General features: G+C 41.4%; 1 protein-coding gene across 6 annotated transcripts in view; it reads right to left on the reverse strand.

The window, feature by feature from the left end:
- GALC (galactosylceramidase) overlaps positions 1-14,008 on the reverse strand; it is a 150,209-nt gene that overhangs the window by 85,694 nt on the left and 50,507 nt on the right. For 5 of the 6 annotated variants that reach the window (XR_006219028.1, XM_042990279.1, XM_042990281.1 and 2 more), the window contains exons 15-16: positions 11,230-11,393; positions 9,513-9,589 (exon numbers count right to left, since the gene is read on the reverse strand). Coding sequence is in view for 5 of the 6 variants with exons in the window: in XM_042990279.1 (XP_042846213.1) it covers positions 9,513-9,589; positions 11,230-11,393 (241 nt within the window). In the remaining variant the exon portion in view is untranslated. Of the gene's footprint in view, positions 1-1,758; positions 3,661-9,512; positions 9,590-11,229; positions 11,394-14,008 lie in introns of those variants that run through there. The other variant, XM_042990280.1, reaches the window with a different exon arrangement.

The raw sequence follows: 14,008 nt of genomic DNA on the forward strand, positions 1-14,008 counted from the left end.
CGACATTCTGCATAAATGTAGACATAAAAACCTTTAACCAAATATTGGCAAATCAAATTCACTAATATATAAACGAAGAGATAAACCCCACTTGTCATGTCAGGAACACAAAGTTGCTTTAATGTTTGAAAATCAAGCAAAATGATGTACTACCTTAATAGAAGAAAGGAGAAACATCATTTAATCACTTAATGGTGAGACATTTTCCCCCTTAAGATCACGAAAAGGCAAGAATGTCTGCTCTTCCCACTTTTTCTCTATGTTGTTCTGAAGTCCCAACCAGTGCAATAAGGCAGAAATAAAGCAGACATGTTGCAAGAGAAGAAATCCTATCTGTTTCACAGATGACACTGTGTAGGTAGAAAATCCTAAAGAATTTACAAAAAAAAAAAAAAAAAGCTAGTAGAATGAGTAATTTAGCAGTGTGGTTGGACTGCAGGTCAACAGAAGAAAAGCAAGTGTATTCTGAAATATGTGTGTTGTAGAAATGTATTGTGATGCACACAACAAACAACTGAGAAATGAAATAAAAAATATCATTCACAGCATCAAAAAATCACAAAATAATAAATTTAATAAAATACGTGCAAAACCTGTACCCTACAGAAAACTACAGAAATGGCTCAAATTATGGAAAGCCTAAAAATGTGGAAATGGAGCATGTTCATGGATTGAAGGGCCAATATTACAAAGATATCCATTCTCTCCAAATTGATCTGTAATTTTAATGTAATCCCAAATAAAAATCGTGGAAGCTCTTTGCAGAAATATACAAGGCGAGTCTAAAATATATATGGAAACTTCGCGTTTACCTGGATTAGACAAAACAATTTTGAAGAAGTTGGGAGGATTTAAACGGAGTTCCACACTGACTCTCAAGCTACTGTAATGAAGACAGTGTGGCATTTGCCTAAGGACAGCTATGCAGATCAATACAACAGAATGGAGAATTTATTTCTGGAGGTACACAGTGATAGGCAATTGATTTTTCACAAAGGATAGTGTTTTCAACAAATGATATTGGAAAAACTGAATATCCATACAGGAAAAAAAAAATGAATGTCAAACCTCACACCTCTCAGCATATGCCAAAAAAAATGCAAAATGGATCACAGACTGAATATAGAAACTAAAAGTATAACACTTATACAAGAAAAAAAGGGTAAGATCCTTATGAATTTAGAATAGACAAAGATTTCTTAGGATGCACAAACAAGCAAAAAAAACCAACCAAACAAACAACGGAAAAACAAAACCACCTACCATAAAGGAAAAAAATAAAATAAACTGCACTTCCAAATCAAAATTTTGCATTCTTGAAATGATGCATACTTGGAGAAAACAATTTATAAAACATATATCTGAGTTTTAAAATTGCATCTGAAATATATAAAGAGCTCTTAATAAGACAGGAAACCTAATTTTTAAAATGAGCAAAAGGTACACAGACATTTCACAAAAGAAAATACATGAGTGACACAGAAGTCCGTGAAAAGATGCTCAACGTCTCGTGCACTGCCACACACCCACACACCTGAAATCAGGCGGAGTAACAACATGAAGCTTTGGCGAGAGTGGGAAGCAACTGCAACTCTCAAACACGCTGCTGGGAGTGTAAAATCATACAGTCATTGTGGGAAACAGCTTAGCAGCTTCATATAAAGTTATACAGACACTCCCCTAAAGATCCAGCAATTTCACTCTTTGGTATTTATTAAGAAGTGAAAACACACGTCCACACAGAGACTTGTACACAAATGTTCGTGACAGGTTTATTTGCAACACCAGAAAGTGGGAGAAGGGGATGACAAACGGTCGCAGAACCATACAATGGAATATTCTTTGACATAAGGAGCAAACCGTTGATATAAACAGCAACATAGACAAATCTCAAAGCATTCTGCTGAGTGAAAGAAACCATTCAGCAAGGACTACATCGTGTATGATGCCACTTTTATAACGTTTTAGAACAAGGAAAATTTATCAGCATCAATAGAAATCAGATCGATGGTTGCCTGAGACGGGTGCGGGTGGGAGGAAATTACTATAGGTGCACATGAGAACTTTCTGGGGGTAACAGAAATGTTCCACATCGTAGTTGGGGTGTTGGTTTTGTGGGTATTTCCACCTACCAAGGCTCACTGAACTGTACACTTAAAATGAGAACATTTTATCGTATGTGAATTCTGCCACAACAAAGTTAACTTAAAAACATATGTAGAGACCGGAATGGAAATCACTTAAGACTTGGTTTTAATTTAAAATTTTTCTCTGTAATCTGATTTATTCTAATATTTACCTTCTTGTCTTATTATAATAGAAATACACAACTTTGTTAATTTCACCTATGTTGAACTATTACAAATTCCAAAATTGCAGAATTAGTCCAGTGAAGCTCTGAACTTTCATTATAAAGAATTCCAGAATTTACTTTATCGACATGAATGATGGGAGTTGTTTCTAGGATGTCTATTTATGCTTAGATATCAATTACACTGCATGAGAAATATGCTCCCCATACTTAAATACAAACACATTTGTACTTTAATGAAATAAATGCATCGAATCACACAATATTAGAGAATGATCCAATTCTATGTACCAGCAGAAGCTTAGTGTTCCCCTTCTTCCGAGAGCAAAGACAAAATAATTCGTTAGCTGTTTTAGTCTGTCATCAGTGACACACAAGACAGACCACGAAAGGCACAATGAGATAAGACACAAGAAAACTGCTACAATATCATCTTGAGAGCCACGTGCAGCACTGGCTAGGTGGGATTCTCTTCTTCCTTCCAGCCACCTGGGAAGATGTTCTCAGAGAGTTTTAAGGGTTACACGACTAAAAGCTGGATCTAAAAGACTTAAAAACTGCAGATAACCCAATTAATCTGCTCATATTTATTACTGCAGAAGTAGCTTTAGAGGTAGTTTATTAATGAGGCATTTTTCAAATCATCCACTCATCTATAATTCAAAAGCATCACTGTAAAAAGGAAAAGAAAAAATACTCTTTATAGAGTGTAAGATTAACATGTTGAAGTGGTTTTCAAAAAGCAGCACTTCCAGTGTTCTTCAGCTCCCTCTGGGGCGGCATTACCTCCAGACGAGGCCCTCAGCTCAGTCAGACACACAGTCCACATCTGTGAAGATCAAGTCACTGCCCTCTGCACGAGCCCGTGCACACAAGATGAAGAAAGCGAGCTCAGCATTAAAGCCAAGGCTTCAAGGTGTGAACCACCCAAACCACCCCTAACAACAGGACCCCTGTACAGCTTGAACTTTAGGGGCCATATCGGGTAATGTTACAGATTCACGTGTTTCCCCTCGGCATTAGTTTTAAAAATATCTTCCAGAAGATCAAGCAAAAATATATTTCTCTCCCCATTTACTCTTCACTATTTTTAGTCTCCGAGAGGCTCATGTATTGATCCATCAAGGCAAGAATTGGCTCTGAACCAAAACCAAAAAGAAAGAAGGAAAATCCAAGGAGTGTTCTACGGTGCTCTGTGAATATTAGGTTGTGGCTTCCACATGAAAGTTGTCAAACTGTGCAAATTCAAAAGAGTGAGTTCCAATCGCGGCCCAGCCATTCTTCGGGAAACTCACAGGGATATTCTTCCAGACAGACTTGCCATTCAACGTGCCAGAGGAGAAACGGCCCTGGAGGAAAGACAAATGTACCCCTTGAAGACGTATGAAAATGATCCTCTGAGGTCTGTTTCTTAATATGTGTGGCCAATCTATTCTGTGAAGCGAACATCTTTCTCACTTAAGACCATGGCAAAACACAATTCCACAAGTTTGAGCGCAAGTTTGAAATACAGGAAAAATTCTCTGAGGAAATTCTTATCTACTTATGTAACTAGTTTCCGAAGCACAAGGAATAAATACCTTGGTATTTCCTTGTCCCCCACCAAAATGCTCTAAACCAACAGAAATGTAAAACTTTTCCTAACATTGTAAAGTTTTAAACAAAAGCCCACTGAAGGAAAGAAACATTTGTAATTTGCAAGTACGTGCATCCTCATGTGTTGTGGCTAACGGCCACCAGCTTTTCGGACGTGACTACCGGAGCCAAAGCTTCCGTTTACCTAAGTCCGTTTTGTCCCGTGTACAAATTATCACCTCAAAGTCATATGGAGAGCCCACCCTCAAGTTATAAAACTAGGAACCGTCAGTTAAACTGATGTTGGGGTGAGAGGGTCAGGCGTAAGAAGGGAGACGTCCAGAGAAATGAATGACTTACTGGTCACTGACACAGAAAGACAAAAATAACTCCCTCGGATAGCGGCCATTCCTACCTAGCCAAGTGCCTGGCACACAGGGGAAAATAAATGCCAGCTCTTGTCATCATTATTATAGCACGTTTATGAGCGCATCAGCTGCAGCTGAACATTTAAAAGTAGCTAATTTCAAAGGGCGAAGAGCTAACGATCCAAAGCACTGGGCTACGGATCAAAAGAAAACCTGTTTTTAGGTCACAGAATTGCAATTCAATGGGTGTTCGTTTCGCCCTTTCATGTTGCGGAGGGAGATACTGAGACGTGAGATTAAAAGTCAAAATCAGATTCACCAGCAGGGCTACAACTTGAATCATAGCCACCCAACTCCACATTCAGGGCCGCACATATTCCCACCAGCACACGCGTGCACAGCCACACGCGTGCACAGCCACACGCGTGCACAGCTACCCGCAGCTCTCAAGGTGCTCACTGAACACCTTCCGCTGCTCGGCCAACGGGGGGTATTAACACTGAGCCAATACGTAGCCATAGCGCGCAAGCATACATCACCTCCTCCTCCCCACCCCTGCCCTCTGGCCGCTGGGCTGCTCCGCACACGAGGCCTATCACCAGCAGGGTCCTCTGCTCAAGGTGCTCTTCCCATCCGGCAGGGCTCAGCTCAAAGCTCACCAGCTCCGAGAGCACTTCCCTCACCTCTCTACCTAGACACTCTGGACAGTAGAGCTCATTCACCTCACTGTCCCGTTTTGTCTTCACCATGTGACTGGCTGATTTGGGTTTTTTTACCGTCTTAGAACCAGAGGCAGCCATCTAGGGCCCACAAGCCAGCCACCTGTTTCTATAAATAAAATGTTATCGGAACAAAGCCACACGCGTCCATTTATCTACTGTCCGTGGCTGCTGTCTCACTACAAAAGCAGAGTTGAGTAAAGTTGCACAGACTACGTGGCCCACGAAGCCTAAAATATTTACTGTCTGGCCCCTTACAAAGGGTTTGCCAACCCCTGCCCTAGAGAATACCCGCTCCAGGAGAGCAGGAACCGTGTGTGTCTTCATTACTGCTGTATCCCTTACCACCTAGAAAAGGACACATAACAGGTGCTTCATAGAAATGTGTGGAACGAAAGAATAAGACACATTTAACCCCAAACAACCTTACAGAAGTTATGTCCCTTTTACAGACCAGGAAATAAAAGCTCAAAGAAATGAAATAACTTTCGGGGAGTCAGGATGCATCAGCAAGGAAATATGAATGCTGCTCTGCTTGGTTCAAACATGCCTACTGCTGAGAATATTCACTCGAGTCACGAAGTGCTTACCATGTAACAAGTACCGTACCGAACGCTCATATATATGATCTCATTTGATCTTTGTAAGAAGGATGTGATATTATGGATATTCCTGATATTCTGGACGGGAAAACAAAAGCTGAGCAACATAAAACACTTGCAGGTGGAACATACTAAGGCTTCAGTCTATCGCTCTAACCACCACCTCAGTAGTGCTGAGAAGCAGTGAAAGAGGGCCAAGGACAAAATGATATAAAATCCTCCTAAACGCTGGTCTTGGGGATGGTAAAAGGAGGAAAACAAACACTGAAGCTGGTCTCACAGTGCTTTCAGTCTGATGCACAGCCTGTGGGCTAGTTTCAAACTAGATCTGTTACCGGTAAAGCTGTCGTCGTCTGTGATTATGGATCTACAGTGGGGAGAGAAACACGATGGGAAGAGGCAAGCTGAGGGACAACTGGTTATTTTAACTGGAAAACCATGACCTTCATAATTTCGCTAATGCCAGTACCTGGCATGTAGGTGACCAATGAAAGACTTAAGTAAAAAAATATAAAAATCCTCCTATTAGCTGTAATTTGGAAAATGGACCATCGAACAAGATGTTGTTTTGCTTTGCCTTTTCATTCATGCAAAAAACCATTTGCCAAGTGCTATTAAAGGACTGGGAATTTAGGATGAACAAGAAAGGCAAGGCCCCTGTTCCATGGAGCTTACGCTCTAGCGGGAGACATACCCACCAACTCACACAATAAAGAAAAGCTAAGCGGTACAAGGCGTGTGAAGAACTCAACCAGGAGACGGGGGCTTGACCAGACTGCAGAGTGGGAGGAGGCCTCGAAGTGCCCAGAGTTGAAACGCGACAGGGAAGCCGGGTGCTCCCGGCCGACGGAACAAGAGACGGTGGGGCTGGGGGTGGCGCGGGTGTTAAGTCTGCAAAACCCCCGCCTGTTCCAGTGGCGAGACCGGAGCTAATTTCTAGAAGTTACAAATCACTTTTTATTAAAGAGATACCAGAAGATACACCTCGAACAGTTCAGAGTGACTGTATCAGAGGCACAGGACAACGCATGGGGTGAGGAGGAAGGAACAAGAAGGGGCCCAGAAGGCACCTGTTTCCAACAAGCCCTTCTGATTTTCTTACCCCTGTCTACAAAGCACCTGAGAAAAATTAAGGACATTTATTTTTTAAATCCCTTTCATGGTTTCAAAAAATTCAAAACATTGCTAAAAATAAGCCTAACAAGAAGTATGCAAGAACCACTAAATAAAACTGGAGGACACAGTGGCAAATGCAGCCTGTTCTTGTCCTCATGGTCTTGTGGGGGGGAAACACATCATTCTAAAAAAAAGTTGGTTTTGCCCAAATTGATGTATAAATTTTCAACGTAATACTGGCTGCATTTTTCATGGAATCGAAAAGATGTTTTAAAAGTTCACATACAAGAAATAAATATACTTTTTTTTTCTTTAATTTACAAAGGATAATTTGGAAAAAGAAATCATGAGGGACTTGCCCTTGGGGGCATCCATTCACTCACTCGCCAGAATTCACCAGGCTCTTGCTCTGATGGCAAATGTGCCAGGAATGCTGGAGAGCCAGCAGTGTTTGGTGAAAGAGGCCTGTCACTGAAGGAGCCATTTTCTAGTGAAGGGAGGAGGCAAGGACAAAAACCATCAGCAGAATCTGTGTGATGTCAGGAGGTAAGAAAAATAAACTGGCGGGGGGGGGGGGGAGGGACACAAAAGGAGGTGGGTGCTATTTTATATAAGGTGGTCAGGAAAGAACCTGAAGGAAGTAAAGGGGTAAACTGTGTAATCAAGTGTTTTATTTATTTATTTTTTAATGTTTATTTATTTTTGAGAGAGACAGAGAAAGAATGCGAGTGGGTTAGGAGCAGAAAGAGAGGGAGACACAGAAGCAGAAGCAGGCTCCAGGCTGTCAGCACAGAGCCCGACGCGGGGCTCGAACTCACAAGCCATGAGATCATGACCTGGGCCGCAGTCGGACGCTCAACCGACTGAGCCACCCAGGCGCCCCTGTAATCAAGTGTTTTAAAGAGTGATACTGGATAAGGAAAGACAAAGCACTATAAAGAACAAAGTTCAGAAAGAAGCCTATGCACATGTGATGATTTGTTACATCAAAGAGTTAGCCTTCAAATCATAAACAAAAGGATGGTCTGTGGTAATAAATGATGATGGCTATCCATTCGTTTAAAAAAATTATATTGGGATCTTCCCTTATGATTCACAAATAAATTCCAGATGTATTAAAGACTCCAACAGGAAAAAAAAATCCTCAACTTTGTTTAGTTTAGAGGAAAAGAAATGTTCCTAACCGTGAGAAAGGTGCAGGCTTTCTTAAATAAAACATAAAAGCACTGAAGAAAAAGTGAAATACTTGACAGCACCAAAATTTAAAACTTCTATCTGCGAAACATACCATTAGAAATTAAAACACACAAGACACAAAAAATATTTGTAACATAAGTAACAGAAAATGGATGACTACTCAAAATAGGGGTGCCCGGGTGGCTCAGTCGGTTGAGCGTCCGACTCCGGTTCAGGTCATGATCTCACGGTTTGTGAGTTCGAGCCCCGCGTCGGGCTCTGTGATGACAGCTCAGGGCCTGGAGCCTGTTTCGGATTCTGTGTCTCCCTCTCTCTCTGCCCCTCCCCCACTTGTGCTCTGTCTCTCTCTGCCTCTCAAAAATAAAATAAATGTAAAAAAAAAAACTAAAAAAAAAAAAAAGAAAATGGGTGACTACTCAAAATATATCATAAATTCATATGGATCCAACGGAAAAAGAAAACACAGTAAGAAAATGAGGAAAGAATGTGAATGGGTAACTTCAGAGAAGAGAAAAAAAATATATACAAATAGCCAATAAACATAGTAAGATGTGCAACCTCCCTAATTATCCGGGAAATATAAATCACGTCAATTAGTTTGAAAAAAATCTTTAAAAATAGGTAATATATTATAACTGCTATAAAAGTGGATACAGCTTGGCTAGCAATAGGGCAGTTTCTGTCAAGATTGTAAATATAATTCCATTTCTAAACATCTGCCTGAACAAACACCAGCACGTGTGCACCCCAGGAGGCATGTAAAAGACCCCTCCCCTCTACCTGCAAGGAAAGCCAGCCCATCCTGCCTCCATTCACCAGAAGAGGAAAGAACGGGGAACAAAGTTGTGCCATCGAGTGTGGCAGAGTTAAATAAACTATGCCACACACAAACCAGATGTTCAAAGCCTACTGTTACTGCCTGGAAAATGTTACTGTATCATTTTTTGGTGGCTGGGCAAGAGAGGAGAACAATTTCAAAAAGTTATCTGAATTCCGTATTTTACTGCTTGTTGTAACCTAAATCAAATTATGACAGAATTATAATGGCAGAGAGCAGTAGTATATTACACAGAAGAATTTTCTACACGTCCCTTGAATGCATGTCCATCAAGAACTCATGATCACTCGGCAATTTTGACAAGTATTTTTAGACATTCTTATCCTACGATTTATCTGGTACCTTCCATGACAAAAAAATACTCATGGAAACCAACTTCTAAAAAATTGTACCTTTCTCTGAAAACCAAATTAGTCTCAACCACTGAAAATAAATTTATGTGATTTTGCTTATATCTATAAGCTCCAATTATAATCTTGGTTCAGGCCAACTTGGAAAAAAATAAATCAATTATTGACTATTTACCAACTACTCCTGAGTTGAAAAAAACAAAACCAAAATTTAAAAAAATCGTGGGGTGATAAAGTCAAGAGTTGATGGTTCTCATACAGGTTTACCCTGACATATACTATCTCCCTAGAGTCTGCTGGTGTCCCAGCAGATTCTCTGCCTATTTCCATCACTGTATTTATCACACTTTCCCCCTCTCGTTTGAGGACAGAAAATGCTAGAAAAGCACAAGAAAAGAATATTTTACCTCCAGGTATTCTGATCAGCAATCCTTACCTTAATAATTAATGTGAGCGTATACCATCTTTTCGCTGTAACGTCAACATGTCCTAAAGCATATATGATCCATCCAGCTGCAACACACAAAGATGATCCTAATTGATATATTTTTAAAATCTAAATCACAGAATCACATAGCTCAGTGGGGATTCTCGGGAGGCATGTGTATGCAGTAAAGTAAGCCTTAACAAAGATCCACATTTCCAGATCTACTACTGATTTAAAACAAAACATCCTTCATTTGGGCATGCATTCCACAAGCACGTACTGGGAGCCTACTCTGAGACATATATATGTGAGCTCACAGGAGAACCAGTGAAATAAATTTACAAACCATCCCCAGTATAATGTGTTGGCTTCTACAGTTCAGGCGTAGGTTTATACTTGATTGGACTGGATAGAAAGAAAAAAGAGTGGTAGTCAAAGGTCACCGTAAGATTTCCAGCTAGTGTAACTGCTTACATAGATAGAGCGTGAACTGAGAATTAGAGAGAGAAAACAGTTAATCTGGGGATATATTCTATCTGAATGGCTGAGAGAAAGCGGATGAGATGTTGAGTGGGCAGTTTAAAACACAAGAACGGGGGGACTAAAGACGCAGATTTAAATCATTAGTTCTAATTCTACCACCATCTCATTTTGAGACTTTGGGAAAAGCGATTAAGCTCTCTGGTTTGGACTGGTTTCTGGTTTGAAAAATCAGTGAGGAATGTTCTAGATGGGTCATGCTATGATTCTGCAATTCCTACTCTGGTGTCCTTATTACCCACTCTTTCTTCATTACTTGTGGAGCCCTTTCCACCTAGCAAGAGGCAAAGAGTAACAAACTATAGGAGAGAAGATTTTTTTCACTAATGCAGGATTAAGTCAAGAGACTGAGAATCCAGAAGAGGCAGCACCAATACAGTCTGTTTCCACAGAGCAGGGGGCACCAACACCACAGTGAATTAGACAGAATTCAACATGGACACACTCTAAGCACCTCTCCTGAATAAGATGCTATTCTACATAAGACAAGGGCTGTTAAGATGAATGAAAAGTGTCAAATTATTAACTACATTGGGAAACAGGATATCTCCATTTTTAAAAAATGTTTATTTATTTTTGAGAGAGAGAGAAGGAGAGAACATGAGTGGGGGAGGAACAGAAAGAGAGAGAGAGAGAGAGAGAGAGAGAGAGAGAGAGAGAGAGAGAGATTGGGAATCTCAAGCAGGCTCCCCAGTGTCAGGGCAGAGTCCGATACAGGGCTCAAACTCAGAAACCTTAAGATCTTGACTTGAGCGGAAATCAAGAGTCAGACTCTACCTACTGAGTCACCCAAGCGCCCTCAGGGTATCTCCATTTTAAGCAGACCAACCCCTCTCCTTCTACTTCCCTAAGCATACCAGCACATTCTTATAGTCTTGCTTTTTACTTAGGGTGTTTCTTGAGCATTCTCTCCCCACTCCGTCCACATCACCCCAGGCTATGCAAATCCTATCCTGACCGCCTAGCTCAGCTCCACCAGAAAGAGCTCTACACAACCTTCTTTTCCACACCCGCCTCTCTCATTAACTCTATGATTTTGAATCATTTGGTGTTGGCTCAAATGTGCTGAATCTCTTCCCAAATAGATGTCCAAGCACCTAGAGATGAAGCTCTCTCATCACACAGTAAGAAGCTCACAGCATATTTCAGAGTAAGTCATGTGCTACATACAGAAGAAGTCACTTACCTAGGTCACCTGTAACTTTGTAGGTTCCATTTGCAAAAATCCAGAAGAAAACTCCTCTAGCGCTTCTAATCAAGATACCACCTTTATTTACTCTTCCCGCAATGAACACGCCTCCCTTCTCAGGAGTCTCTATGTAAACATCACACCTCACAGTCAGGTTGGACCTGCAGAGTGAAACTGTTCATTAGCACTTTTTATTATGCCACTCCAGGTAAGGCACAAATGTGTCATTTCACAGCCACATGCCTCCAAACTTCTAATTGAGGTGAATATGTGACTTGCTAAGTCTGTGTTTGTGGCAGGGATGGGCTTCAAGAATCTTCATTGATGGGGAAAAAAAAAAAATCTTCATTGATAACAGTTTTAAGTTTTATGTGACTAAAGTTAAGCCATTTCGTTGCCTCTTTCAATGAGCTACTGGAAAATAGTATTTACGGTTTTTAAGCCTCTTAAGAACACATTTCTTGGGGTCCCTGGGCGGCTCAGTCTGTTGAGCATCCAACTCTTTCAGATCAACTCATGATCTCACAGTTCATGTGTTCGAGCCCCACATCAGGTTCTATACCCACAGCATGGAGCCTGCTTGGGATTCTCTCTCTCTCCCTCTCTCTTTGCCCCTCCCACTCTCTCTCTCAAAATAAGTGAATAAACTTAAAAAAAAAAAAAAAAAAAGAACACATTTCTGATCTATGATAAAACAACTTCTCAACCTAAGAATATAATGTTAAAAGAAGGCTTTTTTTCCCCATAGGAATGCATAAAAGGTCTGCTTCCATACAATTCTGAAAAACAAATTTACTAAATTTCCATCTGCTAAGAGAAGCAGAGAAGACAAAAGCTTGGAGCCCCTAGGAGAACACACTTTGGAGCTAATATTTACCTTTAACTCGAGCAAGACTTAAAAACTCCAGAAGAAAGATCTAAAGGTATTTCTCTGCAAAGACAGAGGCAACTCTCCTGACACTACAGCAGGGGTTTTCAAATTTGAGCAGCACTGAAATTGCCTGGAGGGCTTGTGAAAGTCAGTCTGTCAGCCCCAGCCCACAGCTTCTGACTCAGGTGGGTTGCAACACGGCTCTTGAATCTGCATGTCTGGCAAATTCCCAGGTGATGCCGGCGCCACTGGTTCAGGAATCCTACTCTGAGAGCCATTTTCCCCTACAGAGCATCCCTGTCCCTATAGGGACAGTAAAACCCTGGCCCGGCATCACTGATCAACAGGGGCACATCAAAGGAGAGGAAATTCAGCCAACCAGCTACTACAGCTTTAACAGTGAGCTCTGCTCCAGGCTTCTTTTATAAACCCTACTAGATGCCTTCTGCAATGATACAACCACCCCAAGCCAAAATGATCTCTGAAAATAATTTACCTCCTACTCAAACTTGAACTGCGAACAGGAAAGCAAGCATGCACAAAGCCAAGTAATAAGGCAAGCAATTTACCTAAAAGAAAACTAAGAATGTCAAGAAATGTATTTTGGAAGCGGGGAAAGTTAGATCTAGAATTATGTGGCTTTTACACTTCTCAGATTCTTATCAGTGAATTTTGCACAATAAAATTTTACTCTGTAATGAAAAATATAAAAGAAGTAGCTACAACAGGCACACAACAATCAGGAAAATCCACGTTGAATCGTCTAACCAAAGCTGGGCTACTTTACAGAAAAGTCCAATGCAAAGTTAACAGAAGCACAGTCTCTCTTGTACATCCTCCCCAGCAGAGGGAGCTGGTCTCTCTACAGACTGTCACCAGCAGGAAAACTACTAAGGATCAGAACTGCTCCACACATCCCCTACCTCTGTTCTGACTCATCAGAAGTGTGAATGTGTTACAGCACCACAAACTTACTCTATTTAGAGTCAGGGCGGGAGAAGATCTAACCTCCTTTGTTTACATCACATTCCAGAATAGAGATTCTCCAGGCAGAACTTGCCAGCAATTTTACGGCGAATGAAGGAGAATAAAAGCGTGGTCTGGTCTTCCACAGCCACAACCTCTTGGTCATGCTAAGGGCACAAAAACCAGCCTGTGCATTAAGCAAACTTAACCAAAGGGATGCAAAGCTGGGATGCGTGCAGTGAGAGGTCATTTGGTGGGCCGTCCGCAGATCCCAACCAAAGCTCACTAACACGATGAAAGTCTCAAGTAGCCTCAGGAAAGCCTACCCTCCATAGTCAAATCACTGGGCTGGGACTCAACTAAACCTAAGTATGAGAGGGGAAGTCCCACCACAAATACGGTCCTGAAGAAATAATGGCTGTGCCCACACTGAGAGCCGAGTTTCTAAAACAGCACTATAGATAAACCACACTCATCCCCTGCTCGTCTTAGGAAGAAGACAACGATTAAAACGAAGCAGTGAGGTGTAGTCCAAAGAGATGAGCTACGGCACCAGACAGTCCTGGCCTCTCACCCTAGTTCTAGAACTTACAAGTATAGGATCTCAGGCAAATGTTACCCGGAAGTCTTGGTTTCTTGATCTGTAAGGTGGGGAGGATGATAGCTCTGCCACAGGTAGTTGTGGGAAGTACGACCCAGTTTTCCTTCCCTCCTTTCCCCACGTTAGAGGGAGTCGCAGCCAGAAGAAAAGAAATGAGCATGGGACTTGTGGGGAATCTCTGAAGAGACCTGGCTACTTTGAATCCAGGAGGAAATACTGGGAAAGAGTACATAATAAACAGGATGAGCCCAAATGTGAAAGGGTCTTGGAAGTCAGACACAGACGATGAGATCTGATTCGGTAGCTGAAGAGAGTCACTGCAGATTCCTGAGCAGGGA

This window comes from Panthera tigris, chromosome B3, assembly GCF_018350195.1.
Source record: "Panthera tigris isolate Pti1 chromosome B3, P.tigris_Pti1_mat1.1, whole genome shotgun sequence".
Lineage (NCBI taxonomy): Eukaryota > Metazoa > Chordata > Mammalia > Carnivora > Felidae > Panthera > Panthera tigris.